Source organism: Taudactylus pleione, unplaced genomic scaffold, assembly GCF_031769625.1.
Source record: "Taudactylus pleione unplaced genomic scaffold, aTauple2 ptg000327l, whole genome shotgun sequence".
In the NCBI taxonomy this organism is placed as follows: Eukaryota; Metazoa; Chordata; class Amphibia; order Anura; family Myobatrachidae; genus Taudactylus; species Taudactylus pleione.
Window position 1 is genome coordinate 7,406,298 of NW_028284728.1, and position 13,102 is coordinate 7,419,399.

At 41.0% G+C, this 13,102-nt stretch overlaps 1 protein-coding gene across 3 annotated transcripts in view; it reads left to right on the top strand.

The window, feature by feature from the left end:
- The first annotated feature begins 263 nt into the window (after positions 1 to 263).
- Positions 264 to 13,102, top strand: part of RUNX1 (RUNX family transcription factor 1) — a 104,978-nt gene continuing 92,139 nt past the window's right edge. For all 3 annotated transcript variants that reach the window (XM_088443169.1, XM_088443170.1, XM_088443171.1), the window contains exons 1-2: positions 264 to 1,373; positions 7,024 to 7,180. In XM_088443169.1, the coding sequence (XP_088299295.1) occupies positions 1,098 to 1,373; positions 7,024 to 7,180 (433 nt within the window). In that variant the 5' untranslated portion in view covers positions 264 to 1,097. The remainder of the gene's footprint in view (positions 1,374 to 7,023; positions 7,181 to 13,102) is intronic.

Genomic DNA, 13,102 nt, shown 5'->3' on the forward strand with positions numbered 1-13,102 from the left:
GGCACATGGGCAGGGAGACGGCCGGGCATTATTCCACTATCATTGCAGATCTGAGGGGAACGCTGTGTGTAACATAGTCATCTTATACATGGAGCGCCACGCCCCCTGCTCCAATCCGGGAAGCACTGTGATTGGCCATGACGCACCCCCTATGCAAATGAGTTCTGGGAGGGGGGGGTGGAGAGGGATGACATTCCTCCGGACTTGTTACTGTAAAAGCAAATTTATTTCCCAGTCACTCTCATTCATAGAGCAGCCAGTGGGCGCAGCAGCAGAGCAGGAGCCTGTAGGGAAGTAGCAGAACCCTCTATACCAGGGGAAAGCAGAACTTTCCAGCCACAGCTGCAGAACTTATCCCCACTCCCCATCTGGCAACAAGTTGGTGAGGATGGCAGCAGCTGCAGGAACACTGATAAGACATTCCTGCCCAATGGAGAGTTAAACCACCACCACCACCAGTTCTTGTGTGAGTGTGTGTAACCCCTAAAACCACAGAACAAGCCACAAGATCCGCCAACATCCCACCCACACCCCCACAAAAACCTCACTGCACCAACAAGGAGACCCTGGGAGGACCTCACAAACCACCTCTGGATGGGAGAAGCCACCCGAGATGATGATATAACTACTGATCAATTGTAATTGCCCCCAGCGCAGGGAGGGTGCCCTGGATGGTGTGTAGGGTCTGTATTTGCCCTTAGCTTTGGGCACAGTGGCCATTGCCAGGTCCTCACCCCCTGAGTGGTCACCCAGCTGCTGCTGCTGCCAGGGGGGCACTGCTTCTGCTCTGCGGATAGGGGACACGAATGTATCTGCTCTTCTACTGGGACTTTAGAAAGATCACCTGGAAGAAGCTGCTGGGGGGGCTGCCCCTTGTCTAGTTGCCCCCTAAGGACAAAGTTTGGTGACTTTTCAGGAAGTTTGGAGGCAGAGCCCAGTAGTTGCCCCCATTGTGTCCACCTCTGTGTGCTCCTGCTAATAGCCCCCCTCTGCCCACCTCTGGGTGCCCCCTGCTGATACCCCCTGTACCCACTTCTGGGTGCCCACTGCTGATACCCCCTGTTAAGAGGCTGCACTGACTCACCAGGCTTGTTGTGATGCGTATCCCCGTAGATACCAGCACCAGCCGCCGCTTCACGCCGCCCTCCACCACCCTGAGCCCGGGGAAGATGAGCACCGAGTCCCTGACGTTGAGCGCTCCGGATGGCAGCAGCGCCGCCCTGGTGGGCAAGCTGAGGAGCGCAGACCGAAACATGGTGGAGGTCCTGTCCGATCATCCCGGAGAGCTGGTCCGCACAGACAGCCCCAACTTCCTCTGCTCCGTGCTGCCCACACACTGGAGGTGCAACAAGACGCTTCCCATCGCCTTTAAGGTATGATCATATGGGGGTTATTGTATACTGTTATCACTCACATTGCTACTAATCTCTGGCTTACATAGATCTTACTGTAAGTCTATCTATCTATCTATCTATCTATCTATCTATCTATCTATCTATCTATCTATCTATCTATCTATCTATCTATCTTTGAAATCTATCTTTATATCTATCTTTCTCTCTACTGTCTATCGGTCTATCTATCTATCTATCTATCTATCTATCTATCTATCTATCTATCTATCTATCTCATATCTATCTATCTATCTATCTATCTATCTATCTAAACTCTATATAATATATATCTTTTTATGTAATATCTATTTAAAATCTATTTAGCTATCTTTCTCTATCTATCTATCTATCTATCTATCTCATATCTCTGTCTAAAATCTAGCTATCAATCTTTCTGTCTAATTATCTATTATCTACCTATTTATCTGATATCTAATATGTATTTAGCTCTCAATTATTCTATCTATCTATCTATCTATCTATCTATCTATCTAATATCTATATACTATCAATTGATCTATCTATCTATGTATCTATCTCATATTTATCTATCAATTGATCTATCTATCTATCTATCTATCTATCTATCTATCTATCTATCTATCTATCTATCTCATATCTATTTACTATCAATTGTTCTATCTATCTATCTATCTATCTATCTATCTATCTATCTATCTATCAAGCTACAATCTATCTATCTTAACAAAAGTCAACCCAATGATTTATTTCATGTCTAATATACTTATTATTACAAGTCTATGTAAGTGCATTATTGTTAATAACATGACAGATGAGAAATTGGGGACTTGTGCAAGAAGATAATATCATGAAAAGTGAGATCACTAGATGGTACTGTGCTGTGCTGCCAGATTTTGGAAACTGAGGATCAGGGTGACCCATTGTGAATGGCGTGGTGACCCATGATTTCATTCCTGAGCCCTTAGGCATAGAACACCTGGGCCTGTCTGCTTTCTGGAAGGTGAAGGGTACAGATAAGGCTTGAAGGATGCACCACTTCTCCTGGATTGTTGGCACTTAGCTGATTTCGAGTTCCTGGTTCTGTCCAGACAGATGTTCCTTGTTATCTGCCTTCATATTATTCATTTTCACGGGACATTAATGATTGGTCATTGGGAAACAGTAGCTTATCTGGTCATTATCAGGATATCCCATGTAAAATATCCCCAGTAACCTGGCACGCCCTTCTAAAAAATGACCCCAGTGACAGGCCCAGCCCAGAGCACAATTAAAGTAAAATACAATTATTCAAAACTTTATCTGCAATCAGCTTAGATGACACCAAACCCAACCATTACCAAGGTGGACATTGCCAGCCACTGTACACATGAGGGGTGATGCTTTACTGCAGCACTTGGTCAGTGTTGTATTGTTTTTGCATCTGTTTAGGACAGTTGTATTTTTAAAACAACTTTATTTAAATTTCTTTTTTTTTTACACATGATGGCTCTGCACAGCACTGCATAACTAAAACATCCGTTTCTTCTTTATTTTAATTGACACAAATAATATTTAATTAGGAATCATAGCATAAGACAGCGCCTGCAGACCTGTGCCCATTCCATTGCATCCCAGCTGGGAGGGAGCCCAGTGCTTCATAGCGATGTATCAACATGTCCTGCACCCCCTCACAGATCTTTCCACCAGTAACCTGTATAGCGCTCATGTTTGTCCCCCCTCCCCTGAATACCAATCTGCTCCTGTCTGGACCCTTTGATGTTTCCAGGAAGGACCTTTCTTGTAAAGTGATTCAGTCACAGATCTGACTCACTGTCCTGCAATGTGTCTAGTCAAATATCTCAAAGCAGGACCTACTCATTACACTGTTCTCTCTACTACCATGTCTCTTCATCTATCACATTGTTTAGTTTTACACACATATATATATATATATATATATATATATATATATATATATATAGCAGAAACGGGATTACCCATCTTATTTCTCAGTAGCTGAAGTACACGTTGCAACTTGCAACTCAAACACATAACGGACATGTTCCCTGTCTCATTTCATCCTGTTAAAATCCCGCTAGCAAACCGGTGGACACAATCTTACAGGTAATTGCCCTCTAACACATACATTTCAGTTTTGCACCACGTCATAATTGTTTACAGTAAATTCAGATGTACATTACTTTGGCGGTTTACAATTAAGCTTAGTTTTTTTTGCCGTTAAAAGAGTTTCTGCAGATGCCTGGTTAGGAGGCAGGAAATCGGGAACTGTCTCACACCTGTGCTCTCTGCAGTTCTGCACCTTTCAGAGTAAGGACGTTTATGAATTTTTAGGTTATTACATTGAAGGGGTGTGCCCCCCTCCCCCAACCCTGATAATTGCAGCTTCAGCCAAATGACAACATTATCCAAATTAATCTTAGTATAATAAAGATAATACTAACCGGAGACCCAGTCACTGTTCTATAACATCATATCACTTTATTATATATCTAGAAATAAATATACAGGTTGAGTCTCCCATATCCAAATAGTACAAAATACGGAATAATCTGAAATACGGAATATTTTTAGCATGACTGAGATAGTGAAACCTTTGCTTTTTGGTGGTTCAATGTACACAAGGCACAAAATTATTAAACATATTGTATACAATTACCTGCAGGCTGTGTGTACAAGGTATATATAAAACACAAATGTTTTCTGTGTTTAGATTTGGGTCCCATTCCCAAGATATCTCATTATGGTATGCACATATTCCAAAATACGGAATATTCCGATATCCAAAATACCCCTGGTCCCAAGCATTTTGGATATGTGAGACTCAACCTGTACTAAAATATTGAAATCCATTATAACATGAAACATTTGACTAGCCCAATTAATATATATATATATATATATATATATACACACACACACACACACACACATGACGCATATGTCCTAGCAAGTAGAGGATCTTTCATGACAACAAGAATTTTAAATGAAATATCCATTTAGGCCATTTCCTTTTGAATGCAAAGTTAGATATTCTTAATATAGTGATAACATTGTCCTTTGGTATTTTTGAAAACCATCCTACCCCGCTCCCTGTGACTTACATCCATTGCCTACCATACTTTAAATAGGTAGAACTAAAGTCTTAAAAAGTCTTACATCCATTGCCTACCATACTTTAAAATTTAAAGTATGGTAGGCAATGGATGTAAGACTTTTTAAGACTTTAGTTCTACCTATTTAAAGTATGGTAGGCAATGGATGTAAGACTTTAGTTCTACCTATTTAAAGTTTAAATAGGTAGAACTAAAGTCTTACATCCATTGCCTACCATACTTTAAATAGGTAGAACTAAAGTCTTAAAAAGTCTTACATCCATTGCCTACCATACTTTAAATAGGTAGAACTAAAGTCTTACATCCATTGCCTACCATACTTTAAATAGGTAGAACTAAAGTCTTACATCCATTGCCTACCATACTTTAAATAGGTAGAACTAAAGTAACTGACAATTTGGCCGCTCTGGCTCACAGTTTGCAAACTGCGAATTTGACAAGTGCAGCTTAACCCTTTGCAGTCTAGAAAAGTGTGGTGGGAAAGATAAGGCACATTTGTTTTTTTTTTCAGTTCAAAAAGTAGATAAGACAGCTTCTAAAACCTCCAAGTTGAACCATTGCATCATAGCGAGGCATTATATGCACCATTTCTGAGCACAGCAGAGTCTTGGGGAAAAAAAAAAAAAATTAATAAATAATGGGAAATAAATTATGATTATTCCATAAACCCTTTTACTGCAAGTCAGCAGTATATTAAAGGCGCATCAGCATTTATTTTTTTTTCAGGGCAGCTTTCCGTAAAAAAAAAAAAAAAAAAAAAAAATCTTAAATGAACTTTTGCACTGAGTTCACCTTTTTCTTTTGTACCGTAATTTAAAGAAAAATAGAATCGCTGGCACCCAAGTCACTCTTTTATTTACCTTATGTCACGTAAAGCGAGAATGGCGTACGATGGGCAACACTTAGCCCTGCAACATTTCGGCTCTGGGAACCAACACAGGGATTTTAAAAGAATTTTTTTTTTTTTAAAGTAATACTGCAGAAATCGTGTCCGTCTTGTGGATGCGCCTAGATGAAAAATAAATGATATTTATAGGCAAATGTTATCGTACATCTGTCTGTACGCCGTAATATGTAAAAGGGTTCAGGATTGTCCTCTGTAGAAGTCATATGCAAATTAGGTAAAAAGCCATATGCTAAAAAAAGAGACATTTAATCTTATTTAAAATGTCTAATTATAAAAAAAATTAAAAATCTGGGTGCAGAATAACGGTATTTGTTTTATTGGCTATTTGTAATATCCTTTGCAGAGATAAAATGCGGATGAGACACACTGTGCTCCCATAACCGCTGTAGCCAGAGTGATACTTTAGTAGGGTATTACCAGCTAATTCCGTGTTAGCTCATGTACAGTTACTTGTCCTGATGGCTGCACAGCCTCAGTTCGAGCTTTGGATTGTAACCCCCCTCTCTGCAAGAAAAATAAAAGTGAGCTAAAAAACATTAACCCATTGGACTAACGGATGGATGTCCGGGAGAATTCAGAACGAAAGTCCATTCTAAGCCCATCTGGTGTCTGTATACAGGTTGTCGTTTTACACTTATACGTCCTTACTCCTTACAGGAGATTGATGAAGGGTAGACTAACAGAGTACTGTAATTTCACACAGGTAGCTTACAGCTAATCCTTTAAACTGAATACTGTCAGGCTGCTGCAAGTCCGTTCTTGTCCCCGCAGTCTGCTTTTAACCTGTTTGTGTTTTTAGCTTAATTCGCCTTTAACATAAAAAAATTGAAAAAAAAATAAACCCTAAAAGCTTTGGACGTTTTTTTACGCTTTTCATCTCTAATTTTTTAAAAAAAAAATTTATGTCTGTCTTTTGAAAGACGGAGCGTTTAGTTCAGCTTTTAACTTCTTAAATGCAGACCTGAGTTTATTTAGCCTCTTTTCAAACGACTTGGTGTCGGGAATCTGTCCTCCAGGTATGCGTCATACAGTATCTACGCTATAGAACCATGGACTCGCGGTTGTGGACAGTCCTTGGGAACTTTAGATTTTGGATATAATTTTTTAATCCAAATATCTGTCAGAATCCAACGTATTATAATGAATTGTGAACCAAAGATGGAGATATTTTATGTTCTATATAAAAATATATATCAGATGAAGAATAAAAAAAACACACACATATATATATATATATATATATATATATATATATATATATATATATATATGACAGATATTTTTGGTTAAACACTGAAAATGCAAATATTCATATAATAAGAATTTTAAGACCATCTATAATTATATTTTTTTATTTCTTTTTTATTTCTTTTTTTCTTATAAAATTCTCCACTTGCATGAAGCAAATATTTAGAAAAAATAGAAAAAGACTTTTTGAAGACGATCATCTTGTAAATATACATATTGGAATTTTCTACGCTCTTGTCTTTTTGTCTGTTTTGTGGTCAGTATACAGACGGCGAAGACAGATCTGTTATAATGTTCCATATAACACGTCAGGTGCTAGGAGTTTCCTTCTGTCACTTATCTCTGGTGTATCTGACCTTTAACTCTTTGCCCCGTCCAGGTGGTGGCGCTAGGGGATGTTCCGGACGGAACATTGGTCACGGTGATGGCTGGCAATGATGAGAACTATTCGGCAGAGCTCCGCAATGCCACTGCGGCGATGAAGAGCCAGGTGGCCCGGTTTAATGACCTGAGATTCGTTGGGAGATCCGGCAGAGGTAATGATGCAATAAATTTTTTTATTATTATTATTACTATTATTGACTATTGAAATGTGAGGGTCACCAATCGCTTTAATGGTGCCGCATAGGATCTGCCTGTTTAAGAACAATGGCCAGATCCGGTCAGTATTGCCGCACACCCGGGGTATATCTATATGCTCTATCTGCTCCCAGGTTGGCACGTTCCAGCAGTGATCTAGTCAGTGTTATCATACAGGGGCGGGACAGTTCTTCATGTATTGTACACTTCAATGCATTAAATGTTTTCACCTGGTCGGATTTGAACTTGTTTTGTCTCGTGCCGCGTTGCAGACGTGTGAGCTGGTTGTGACTTTGGCATTTGTAGTGAGCTATTTCGGGGCACGTTACGGTGCATTGTTCCTCCTCAACTTGCAAAAATGCAAATGCCTCGCCTCTAAGGTCACACTCTTATTTAAATTGCACCCGGCGACACGTGATAATTAGAAAGCACTAATGCTGCAGATTAATTCTAAAGTCACAGTCCCCCCTCCTGTCACTACCTCCCATTGTTCTCACGGGTCAGCCACAGTTTGCATTTATATCACCGTGCATAAGTGTGGCAACGAGAATTGACTGACAGCTGTAAGAGGTTTACTACAGCATGACAATCAAGTTATGTCAAAAAGCCCTTTTTACACGACCATTGTGCCCTGTCTAGTTGTAGACGAGAGGGTGACTGTGACATCACAAAGTGTGAAGGGTGTTTGCACCGACACCAGATGATTGACAGCTCCACACTCGCATCACATGTGCACGTGTTGACATGCTGACGGCTTTGACTGGCGTATTAGACGCCCGGCGTGAGACACAGCAGCGTGCGCTGTCAAACATGACCGAGCGGGGGGACATTTGTAAAAAGCAGGACTGGTTAAGAGGTTAGACAGACAGGATTTTCCAAGTAACCATTAAAATGTAAAAGAAAAACCATCCATGCTGCTATTAATCCCTCGCTCTCGGCTGGGAAAAGTCGCCTATATTTGCATATATGTATATGGCTGCGTATATATTGCAGCGCCAAACGTGTGCCCCGCCTTGGAAAATAATTGACAAACATTAGGAGAGACAGACACTTTCACTGTAGGGATGCCGTATGGCATAGACAATTTCCCAAAGAGCTTACAGTCTAATGTATCAAATCAAGCAACAGAAAATAGAATCTACTGTATTTCCCTTTGATGTCAGTTTAAACATTCTTCACACATATTTTGCACGTGACATATTTGGAAAATCACGTATGCTCATATGTTTTACATATGGATATATAACTTAACGGTTATGCACATAGTTTTATTCTGCAAGAAAAGTTCTGCAAAATCTCTAAAACAAACTTCCTCCTTAAAGTAATAGCTGGGCGCACCATCAACCCGCCCCGTCCTTAAAATAACTGAAGTATGTCTCTTTAGACCTGAAAATATTATTAGAAAACTACAGGCGATAGATAAATCCACACAGTCCTTCGGATCGACCTCATAAAAAAGAGTGAGATTCCCCCATAGAAACGTTGAAAACCCCAACGGTCGGAAACTACCCTCACCTCCTTCCGCCCCCTGTTATTTCACACTCGCTCTCCCTGGGCCTAAGCTTCCTGGGTTTCCTAACCGCACACAAATGTGCAAATATGTGGTACAGCAAAAGAGGAATTGGTCGGTACAAAACAACACAAGGCAACGACAAAGCCCCTTGTCCTGCTCAATAGAAACCGCTGCCTCCTGGGTTTGGTGACGGTTTGGAAGGAGCAAGTTGTTGAGGCATATCTAAAAGTACTTTTGTGGTAGATGTCACTTTTTACAGTAAGTACATGTTATTTAGTACAGATCACTAAAGGCCTCCATACACGATGCGATATGCACCTAGCAATGCGTCGTCCGACGTATAGGGCGGTCCCCACACACGGAGCGATCTGGTGACCGCCCGCCCCGATATGCCGGCAACCCCCCTGCATAGCGCTGCATGGGATCGTAAGTCGATTACCCAGATCAATTGAACAAGCAGAAAGATCTGGCGGAGCGATGGACAACCCCATGGGAGTGCCCACTAGCCGAAATCATAGCCACACGGAACGATATAGCGGTGATATCGTTCTAAGCCATCGGATTGGCCACTATATCGCTGTCGGGGCCTTTAAGATTTGGTGAATGGCACCATTTCTGTCTGTAGATTGAAGTCCTGATTCAGAGGTGCATGCAAGTGCATCTGCATATTTTTTCGGCATCCTAATGCTAATGACGCAACCGATCTCAGCCTACTGACACGCCTACTCACTGCGGCGCTATGCCATCGGTTGCAACATCGAAGATTGCACCAGCCCTGTTACCTTCCCAGGAACGGCGAGTAAAAATCAATCTCTCTGCCTGCAATTTCAGTCTGCGTCTTAGAGCGGTGACCATGGAGATTCATGCACTGTGCAACTCAGAAGCATGCCTGCATGCACCTTTCAATTAGGCCTGTGATCTTTGTCCCTAGACTCCCTAGTCGCATCGTCCCAGCTGGAGAAGCAATATTTCAAATGTCCCCTTTAAATGAAAAACAAAAACCTACAATGGGCAGTATAGATCCTTAGATAATAGGAGTCCCAATTATGGCCACAAATCACAGACCACCAATGAAACAGCACCACCCAGTGGACACATCTGATAATGGTCTGATGACTTCGGACTTGCAAGTCAATCAACATCTGTGACATTGATCCCTCTAAAAAACTAAAGCATGCTGACATAAATGGCCGAGTATAACAATAGCACTGCTAAGCAGCATAAAAGACAAGAATAGAATAAAAAAATAAATAAATGAGTTGCCATTTTCTTCATTATCGTTGTCTGGCTTTTCCTCAAGTAAAAAAATGGAATATAGATTTTTTTATTGATCATACAGATTCTTAGTGTCTTATATTCTGCAGTATACTTGTATACATAAATGTATTTATAATATACTATTGTGTATATATTATGTTACATACATGGTCGGATTAAGAATGATATAAAATGTATATACAATGAGATCTTCCCTTATTTAGTAATAAAATAATGCTGGTTTAGGGGTTTATACATCAGTTAGCAGTTTTCCACACCTACAATTTTTTTGTCAGTTTTGCATGGGGATTTATGGCAGCGATTTTATTTTCAGTCAGTACACGATCGCCCTTATAATAATCACTGCTAATATATCCTGCCACAAAACATTAAAAAAAGCCACGTATGATAATGATAAGCAAACCCCTAAAACAATGGGTGCAATACTATAAACAGCACACATGCATGAGTAGCTAACCAATAAAATGTGGGTTCACGCAACTTAACACTGGGGAGAGGGAGGGACGCGTCAGTGTTGCCTGCTGGATGCTGAGGAAGAAATCCTTGTGTACAACTTATAGAAAAGATTTCGGTGCTTAGTCCCGTGTGTGCATGTAGGTGTTGCGGGAAGATTAACTCTACCTGCTGTTATTACAAACTAATTGTGTTCACTACACCATAGGTTGCATTTCAGGCAATTAACTGTCCAGTCTGAGACATAGACCAAAACTTGACTTATAAAAACCTTTGTCCTGTGAAAAGCAGTTATGGGAGTGTCTGGCTGTTTTGGAACTGTAAGTCTAGCCTGGCATGCTGAGACCTGTAGTTCCACAACAACTGGAGAGTCACAAGTTCGCTAAAGTGTAAAATGTTCTACGCATTTATGGGGGAAAAAAATAAAAACATTTGTGGCCTCAGGCTGAACATGTGACTCATGTGAGGCCCCCAGATTCTGGCTACCATTTATCTAGTACAACACCTCCAAATGTCCTTTTTAGAAGTTTTAGTAAATCCACTCCATGGTGTTTATAATAACGACCCTTATTATCATTTCAGTTTTATTAGAAATGTCCCCAAAGACACATGGGCTTCAGTGATTCTGACTGGGAAACCTTATCTAACTAAAGGCGCATATCCAATACCCGATATAAATGAACGTTAACGACATCGTTATCGTTCAGTCGATCATTAATCGTGCAGTGAAAAAGCCGGCAACAACCAGCGATGCACGCTCCCGGCATCTGTCATCGCCTGAACCTACTGTCCAACCTGACAATATCGTCAGGTTGTGCAGGTTCGGGGATGAGGGAGGGTGCCGGCACTGAACCATATATCGTTCAGTGTGGGCTCAAAGTCCACTGCACGATATAATGAACAATTGAACGATAATGATGCCGTTATCGTTCACTCGTTCATTAGTCATGTAGTGGATATGCGCCTTAAGGGACAGAGGGCCTGATTCAGACCCGCTCGCAAGCGCATAGCGTTCGCAAGCGGGTCGATGTTTGGCCCCTGCGTATGCGCCGCCTCCGGCGTACGCATGCACGAGCCCCAGCGAGCGACGGCAGCTCCGTCGCTCTGGGGCACACTACAAGACGGGGCGGCTGTCGATGTTGATTGACAGCTCGCTCAGTTTTGTAGGCGGGGAGGGGAGGTGGCTGCACAAACGCAGGCGTTCCACCAGGAACGCCTGGCGTTTGTGGGCGGCCCTGCTGACATCACTCGTGATGTCAGTAGTGGACTTCCTGCTCTATTACAGCAGGAAGTCCAATCGGGCTTGCGGGAGCCGAGATCCTCCTGCAGGGTCTCGACGCAAGCTCGATGATCGCGATAATCGCGACCATCGCCAGGCCACTCGCACTACATTATCTGAGTGAACAGAGATAAAGTACCAGTCAATCAGTCACAGACTGTTTGAAATATGACTGGAGCTGGTTGGCTGGTAGTTTGGGGTCTATTCATGAAGCAGAGAAATGCCCTGTTTTTGTGGTAAACAGGGCATTTCTCTGCTTTCGGCTATTCATTGAGAGGGTAACGCATGGGGAAACATGTTGTTTCTCCAGCGCTGCCCCTGCTTCATTCATGTATAGCATCACCATACTGTAAAATTGTGAAATACATATCACCAATCAATCAGCTCCAAACTATAATTTCTTAAACACAGCCTGCAAAATGTAAGTTAGAAGCTGATTGGTTGGTGATATGTATCTCACAATTTTATCTCACATCAAGCTTTGATACATATGCCCCTAAGACACAGTACTAACGGTGCTGGTGAGGATCTATCTATCTATCTATCTATCTATCTATCTATCTATATATATATATATATATATATATATATATATATATATATATATACAGTATATTTAAATGAAACATTATTCACAAATTCACATTAAAATTGGTGACGTTTGCCGTGAGTTATTCAGCTGGCTGACTGATCAGGTCATTTTAATGATACTCGTTTTATTTTCCCCCGTGAGTGACTAAGACATTCTCTCATTTACAGCACAATGCCTGGCTGTTTTCCTAAGGTGTATGGTGTTTGCATATCCCTGCATGGACTGCAATGTTCTGTTACCATGTTTGCACAAACGCTGTTATGTCTAGAGTGTCTGGTTTGTCAAGAAATTTAATGTTAAACTTTTTTTTTTTTGTGAGAAGCGTATAACTTTTTTGGCAAGTAGCTGAGAGATTTGTTTTAAATACTTGGGTGTGAATGACCCCTCCCCATTTTTACCCCCCTCTTTCCTCACATCAAGAATATGTTTAATCAGTGTTTCTACAGTGAAAAAAAATCTGTACGCAGGTTCACTGTAATAGAACGTTATAACCTGGCGTGGCGCTAGGTAGGTTTGCGGTACTGAGTGTAATTTCTGAATCCCTAAGTAAATAATTGCTGTTGCACATGATCACCGAGCACTTCAGTCTATTGTCACTGTGAGGAGCACCACTAAACAATTTATAAAAAAAAAAAGGAAATTCTGAGGTAATGTTTAAATATATTTTGCTTGTTTTTCAATACGGTGCTCTGTGTATTCTGTATAAAAGATTCTATATCCCTTTATTAAAGAATTTTGGGATTGGAGTGAACTCTTAGTAAATC